Genomic DNA, 8,002 nt, shown 5'->3' with positions numbered 1-8,002 from the left:
TAGACAATAGAGACAGTAGTTACCTCGTGTTTTTAGACTTTAGCTTCATTCATTTCAAAATTTAGAGGGGGGGGGTGCAAATAATTGTAAATAACACAAATAATTAACACAGTGCCACAATAACGTTAAGAATTACGGCCATTTCTGCTATAGCGTTGTCATTTACGTTAATGTAAGTAATTTTAACAATGCATAATTGTAGATTAAGCACAATAGACTAACTACATTACTAAAACATGTACAGAGGTGCTTCAGTGGATTGTACACATTCGAAAGTCGACTTGACTTGCAACTGCGGGCGGAACGTCCTTCATTCTGTGACGCTACAGCGTGCATGCGGGTATTAAACGCGTTTGATGGATCAAAAAAAAAGTGTGACCCATCTCATTAAAAAAATACTCAAATGCTTTAATTGCGGTTAAACAAAATAACCGCGAAAATGTAAAAAAAAAATAGGATTGTTATTTAATAATTGTTGCTGGCCTACCTGAGATAACTTCTGTTCTGATTTGACATTCTAAATGAAATAAAATTGAACTAAAAATCAAACGTATTACATTGTATTGAGGCATACCAAAAAAACTAAAAAGTTCACACACACACACACACACACACACACACACACACACACACACACACAGGATATACACACACACACACACACACACACACACACACACACACACACACACACACACACACACACACACACACACACACAGGATACAGTTTACCATTCCTGATTGGACAACACTTATGGTGATAAGTTTAAAGGTTCTGCACAGATGTACAGGTAACCAAGAACACCCATCAGAACTGATGCATGGACATGGTCTTGCTGGTTTAACAGGTGTGATATGAAAAAAATATTTTTTGTTATGTTTTTTTAATGCAAAGTTTTGCATATTGCTAATAATATGAATTGTATTGAATTGTAGGAACCCTAAAACATGGAACCAGAAGTCACTTTCAACAGGACTAGCATTGTGACTGCCATACATCCCTGCTATGAAATAGATAACTTTAACTTCATACTGACAAAGACCCCTTCCATTATATGTGTATTATTATATTTTTTCCTAATGTTGTTGTCTGTTATCACAATATGTGGAAACTTTCTTGTTATAATCTCCGTCTTTTATTTCCAACAGCTCCACACTCCTACTAACTACCTTATTCTCTCTCTGGCTGTGGCTGACCTGCTTGTTGGGATCATAGTCTTTCCTTTCACCATGGCATTCTCACTTAGCTCATGTTTGTATCATGAGGGTTTATTTTGCAAAGTACGAGGTAGTTTTGATATAACACTGAGCACAACTTCTATTCTGCACCTAAATTGTATTGCTATTGACAGATATTATGCAGTGTGTCAGCCTCTGACCTATAGAACTAAAATCAACCATTGTGTTGTTGTGATCATGATTGTGGTTTGCTGGGGCGGTTCTGCTCTAATTGCAATAAGCATCACAATTGCTGGATTAAATAATGATAAATGTGGGGAAAGGTGTTTGATTGATGTTCTCATAGCAAACAATATTGGATTTATTTTCTCATTTTACCTCCCAGTGATCGTAATGCTCTGTATCTACCTAAAGATTTTCCTTGCTGCACAGAAACAGGCACGCAGCATCCAGAACACAACCTGTCAGAGCAAAAAGTCTGGAGCAACTGTCAGTAAGAATGAAAGAAAGGCTACCAAAACTCTGGCTATCGTTTTAGGAGTCTTTCTTTTATGTTGGACTCCTTTATTTCTTTGTATCACTGTTTTGCCTTTCAGTAATGACTCAGTGCCAGTTCCTGTGATTGAAACACTTAACTGGCTTGCATTGTCAAACTCCATGCTCAATCCCTTTATTTATGCTTTCTTTTACAGCTGGTTCAGATCAGCTTTTAGAATGATCATTTCTGGGAAAATATTTAATGGTGATTATACTAATTCTAAACTGTCTTAACTTGAATAAATGACTGAACTAGCCTACGATAATAGTTAGCACAATGAAGATAATTGTCTTTACACTCTGTCATATAACATCACTAATCTATAGGCCTACATTCTACTTAAAATTGCATATGTATGTAAACATGATGAAAATACTTACACAATCATTGTGTTTCAAATAAATCTTCCAAAAACCAGAAACCAGTTTACTTTGGCAAAATAAGGTGGATTAATTTAAGCAAAAATTACATATACTGTATATCCATCAAACACCCAATTTTAAAAATATTATTTAGAAGTTTTTATAAAAAGAAAAGCCACATTAAAGAAACACAATTTAGTTACTTCAATATTGACACTAATTTTAGTAAGGTAGAAGTTTATTTGTAACCTGTGCCTGTTTGGTCAGGTTGGGTTGTGATTTTTCCGTTGTGTTGGTATGATGATGACTTTATTGATGCTGGTATTAATTAATCATTGAATCTTGTCAGTGACACTAATGGTTTAGTAGCTTTTTGTAGTCCTGTCAATGGTGAATATTTGCTGACACTGTTAAACGTACAATATGTCGCTAAGGGAATAGGTTCGGCTGCTGCTAAAGTTTGCTCACCTTTTTTCTCTACTAACTTATGACCCAGACGTTCAGGACATTTTTACCTGGATCTGAATTATCCAAGGGTGTAAGCTTCTCCTCACAACGCGAACCTCCTATTTCGCCATTTTCATGCTAACAAGCACTCACCCCCTGTTAGCATTCCATTGACTGCCATTCATTTTGACGTCACTTTGACAGCGAATAACTTCACATCTGAAGTGTTTAAAGACTGTATTTGTCCATTGTTTATTTCTAAAGAAACATGACAATGTATAAAAGGCTCCATTACCTTTTATCTCACGTTATGGCTCCGTAGCAGACGTTTTTGTAAAAATATGCTAACGATTGTGTCATAACCACGGGACTTACTGTCACATAGTAGAGGAATTACCGTATAGTACAGGAGAAGCTCGCAGACAGTTTTGACTTACATTAGCTGTTTAAGTTTAATTACTAATGTTAACTAGCATTTTAGTTAGCAATAATTAGCCTGTTTCCATGTTATCTCTTTACATACCTACGCTCTCCGTCTCTGCAAGATTCGGAATGATTGAGATTTCTCTTGGCACAGCTACCAGAAGACTTCCAACTTTCAGACACGTTGCTCACATCACATTTACGTCGTCTCTCTCAGTTGGAGGCTGCGCAGTAACGCTCGGCGCTCACCGGAAAAGTGCTTCTAATGGCCTTCTCCGTCCAGAGCAACGGGATCTTTTGGTCCACTCCTATATACTGTCTATGGAATTATCTGCAGAGTTCGCTTCCTCTCCAAAACAAACTGACTCTGTAATTTAAACCACTTACAACACTGAATAAAGCAGTTTCACGTTTAAAAATCTGTGTTTCTCTGAAGCTATTCGACTTGTCGGTGGAGGGGCTGCTGCTAAAGTTTGCTCACCTTTTTTCTGTATTAACTTTAGACCCAGACGTTAAGGAGGTTTTTACCGGGAGCCAAATTATCTGCAGAAGTCTCCTCCTCTCCAAAACAAGCTGATGCAGTGATTTAAAACAGTAAAAACTCTGAATAAAGCAGTTTCACTTTAAAAATCTGTGTTTCTCCAAAGATGTTTGGCTCATCGGCGAAAGGCCTGTGACCAGAGCCGCCACTAAAGTTTGCTCACTCTTGTAACTCTGATAACCTAAGATTCAGACGTTCAGGAGGAGCTGAATTATTCATAGAGGTCTACTCAGCTCAAAAACAAACAGACCCGCTGATTTGAACCGGTAAAAACACTGAATAAAGCAGTGCTGGGCGATATACCGGTTTATATACCTGTATTAATTTTACCATATGATATGAAATTTTCACATACCGTATTACCGCTGCCGCGGAGAGCGTTACAGCCAAAGTAGCCTACTCTGCGAGCGAATTGAGAACGGTACCCCTGTTAACTGCGTACCCTTCTCACTCATGGTAGTAACTTTTGAACACAACAATATCCCACAACTAACTTTCTTTAACAGGATAAAACACCATAGCACACAACAATCTGTGACACAAAAAATTTGTAACACTAATAATTGTACATTTAAAAATTTACACCGCTGAACGGCATGCTTGGTAACATTATAGCTGCTAGCTAGCCAGATAACATAACAGTCAGTTAAACTGGGAGAAGCTCTGGTGGCTGCTGCACATACAAGAACAGAGTAAAAAGATAGAGGATAAAGAAAGACCAAAAACACAGCAAAACAATGTGTGCCGAAGAGACTACAGTCTGCTGTTCCGAAGTTTTTTGTATTGAAAATCCATCTCTTGTTGCCAGTTATGCTAATGTTATGAGCTCCGGGCGCGCTATCGTTAAGACCTGTCACCTCAAGCGTGCAGCGGAGCAACATTATTATATTAACGCAACAACAATCCACCTATGGTCCCGCTACAGATCGTTGAGAAAGACGGGTTCAGAGCAATGATTAAAACACTAGAGTTAAGATGTCTTGCCTCATAGAAATACTTCCACCAAACTAGCTAACGTTATTCAAACAACATCGAAGCTGTGGCCAAAGAATTTCTAATAAGGGAAGAAGTTGCACTCTCTCGTTACTTCCGGCTTCTGAACTGGTTGCAGTTCCACCAGAGTTCCATATAGGGGGCAGGGCGCTCACAGGCCAGTGCAGAATGAATGGGACTCTATGGAGCTATACCCCTCAAAATCCACTTTTCTCAGGATATAATTGTTTTGTCTAGTAATTTGAATGTTGCATTCGAAAGGGGAGGCTAAGAAAATACACACTGCTGGGTGTTAGATTTTTTTAAAGTGGCTTTTTTGTTCTACGGCCAGAGATACTGCTTTACGGCAAGCTCTGAGTCGCTTCCTTTTTTCTCTTGAGACACAGCTGACAGGTAAGGCTCTCCCTGTCAATACACGTGCTAGAAAGAGGTTTGCTAATGTTTTAAAGACCACGCCGAAATATTCACTCTGACATTCTGGTTCTGCTTCGGATGCCGTCAAGCGGGATCTCCGATCGTAATCAGTCCTTCACTGACCAATCAGCATTCATTAGCAGAATGCTAGCGTGTTATGGGCAACAACAACTCAACCTGTAAGAAATCAGAAGGACATAAGTACTCGTTCATTCAACTTTCGACCTATAATCCATGTTGAACTTGCAAAAACTATAATGAAATCTGAGATTTCTCAACAACAATCAGGCGAAAGAGACAAATTTAGCCGTTTAGCTCCATAGACTCCCATTCATTTTGCACTGGACCGCGATCACCCCCAGTGGAACTCTGGTGGAACTGCAACCAAATTCAGCTATTTTGTTTTGGAAAGAAAGCAGTGTTAAAGTTGTTGGTATGTGTATTTATTTGATATATCTTTATTTTACTACTATGCAGCTTGCACAATAAAAACAGTCCCGATTTTGAGTTGCATGTCCCGAGTCCTGACAAAAGCCTGTCGGGACGCTAAAATGTCCCGGTTTACACCAACCACTATGAAATTGTCCCAGTTGTCAGTGATTACATAGCCAACATGGTCTTATTATAGCCTGATCATTAACTAAACCCATGTAGAAAGACTAATAAAGCGTCCAACGTATGATTTTAACAATGTGTGTGTGTGTGTGTGTGTCAGTCAATCGTAGCGGTCGGCATCTGCATAATCTGTGCAGCCAGCATTACAATGTATATTTGTAAACGTTGTTGCAATGCCTCTTCTTATCTGTCTCGTTTTAACAATAGACAGTGAAAGAAATGGACACAGCGATGCCCTAGACTTAAAGCAACACTAGAGAACTTTTCCCGCTTCGGTCCCCCTACAGGTTGTCTCATTGGAACCACAGCCCGATTTAGCAAACTTGCATAATTTACTGTAATGGACAATTCCGCTTCCAACCTGTAGGGGGACCGAAGCGAGAAAAGTTCTCTAGTGTTGCTTTAAAATGTAGGTCTCCTTTGTCAGTTCGCCATGTGTCTACCGGGCACAAATGCTCCCGTTGAGCGGATTTTTTCGCTCATGAACAACACATGGACTGACGAGAGGAACCACATGAGCATTCCCATCTTAAAGGCGCTACTCGTCAGACGGGCCAATTTTGCCGACACCTGTGTGCAATTTCACAGTAGGCTTTCAGTCAACAAATTAATTCTTGAGCAAATTCACTCTTCTAACAAATATACGGAATGAATGTTTCCAATAGGGAAGCTATCTGCTCTATCAAATGAGATTGCGTGTGTGTGTGTGTGTGTGTGTGTGTGTGTGTGTGTGTTGTTGGTTAGAATAACATTGGTAACACTTTACAGTAAGGGTATATGAATTATCATGAATTCATGCATACATTGATGCATGAATTGAGTGATGATATGTATTATTATGCATTATGTAATTAATTATGTATTACTGCATTCCTTATTATCCCATGAATCATCAGGAATTGACGTGTTGATAGTCTGTCATACGTGACCTCATACATGAACAACACAACTACCGCATTAGGTACGTGGGCACATCATTATGAATTATGATTTATTAAGCATGATCATGATTATTTATTTTTCTGCAAAAATATGTGGTCATCACTGCGCAAATTCTGATTTGAACACAACTTGTGCATAATGATGTACCCACCTTACCTAATGCTTTAGTTGATGTGTTGTTCATACATGAAGTCATGAGTGAGGTGATTCATAAAATATAAAGGAATGAAGTAATGCACAAATCATGAATGAATTCATGCATGAATTCATAATTCATGTACCCTTACCATGAAGTGTTACCATAACTTTAGTTCAAGCCTGTGGCAGCAGTTCCAAATATTTCGTTTAGTGTCCTAAATATAGCTTTTCACAAAGTTTTTCACAAGTTCAGTGGGTGCATTTTCCAAAAGAATGCTTTAATTCTGAAAAATAAAAATAAAACTCACTCAATGTCTTTTAATATTATTTCTTAGATATGCAGGCTACATACCAAGAAAATTCATGAATATTAACTGAGATACATTGTGCGCAGTAGGCCTACGTGTGCTGTTGGCAAAATTGTGTCTAATCTGTCTGTGCATGGTTTTATTTCAGTTAGCCTAATAGTTGGTTTGTACGGAGCCCCCCTGGTCCCACTTTGTCAAAAAAATTAATTATAACTATCTCGTGGCCTCAAGATACTATCTCGTAGCCTCAAGATAAGTGTATATAAAAGGAGAATGCACAATGGAGCAGCTTTTCTCCCCAAAAATGTGAAACACTTCAATAATTAATGAACCAGTCTGCACACTCCACTATAGGCTAACTTAAAATCAGAATCAGAAATACTTTATTGATCTTTATTGATGCTATTGATAACCCGGGGGACAATTCTTGTGTCACAGTTGATGTGCACATCAAGACATTTAAAGGAATATAAATAATAATAGAAGTTGGTAAATAAACAAGTATATACATGTAAAAAGTATGAATATAGGCTATAAAATATGAAGAAGAATTATAAAGGACTATGGATATGCAGCCTACAAGATTTCTTCTGGTGTCAAGCGCCCGGCCCCGCCGGGCGTGACCCGCTCCGGGGACAGTGGCAGGTGGGGAGTTTGACTGGGGCGGTACACCTGTCAAACGGTAACGCAGGTGTCCTAAGGCGAGCTCAGGGAGGACCTTCCCCGGTCCAAAACTTGGAAGAAAATCCCACCGAAGCACCCTTCAATTTACCCCAGGGAAGGTGCACCATAAGCGGGCAGAGGTCTGCCGCTTCCCCCTACCCTTCTCCGGTCCAAAAACTTGGAAGAAAATCCCACCGAAGCACCCTTCGATTTACCCCAGGGAAGGTGCACCATAAGCGGGCAGAGGTCTGACACTTCCCCCTAGCTGGTTCCCTCCGAAGTTTCCCTCAGGATAGCTGGCACTCAGAGTCTTGCAGTTTTATCTGGTAAAGCGAATGATTAGAGATCTTAGGGCCGAAACGATCTCAACCTATTCTCAAACTTGAAATGGGTAAGAAGCCCGGCTCACTCTCCCAGCCACCTTCTGCACGATTTCG

General features: G+C 39.4%; 1 protein-coding gene across 1 annotated transcript; it reads left to right on the top strand.

Moving 5' to 3' along the window:
• The first annotated feature begins 1,005 nt into the window (after nucleotides 1-1,005).
• Nucleotides 1,006-2,053, top strand: LOC116049950 (trace amine-associated receptor 1-like). Its single transcript, XM_031300004.1, has one exon. The coding sequence runs from the start codon at nucleotides 1,083-1,085 to the stop codon at nucleotides 1,950-1,952; it is 870 nt and encodes a 289-aa protein (XP_031155864.1). The 5' UTR covers nucleotides 1,006-1,082; the 3' UTR covers nucleotides 1,953-2,053.
• The last annotated feature ends 5,949 nt before the right edge of the window (nucleotides 2,054-8,002 follow it).

This window comes from Sander lucioperca, chromosome 9 (assembly GCF_008315115.2).
Source record: "Sander lucioperca isolate FBNREF2018 chromosome 9, SLUC_FBN_1.2, whole genome shotgun sequence".
NCBI lineage: Eukaryota > Metazoa > Chordata > Actinopteri > Perciformes > Percidae > Sander > Sander lucioperca.
This window is presented reverse-complemented; position numbering and strand designations above follow the sequence as displayed.

Bases quoted from the DNA above. Each gene is read 5' to 3' on its own strand.
- LOC116049950 (XM_031300004.1), top strand. From the start codon at position 1,083: ATGTTGTTGTCTGTTATCACAATATGTGGAAACTTTCTTGTTATAATC.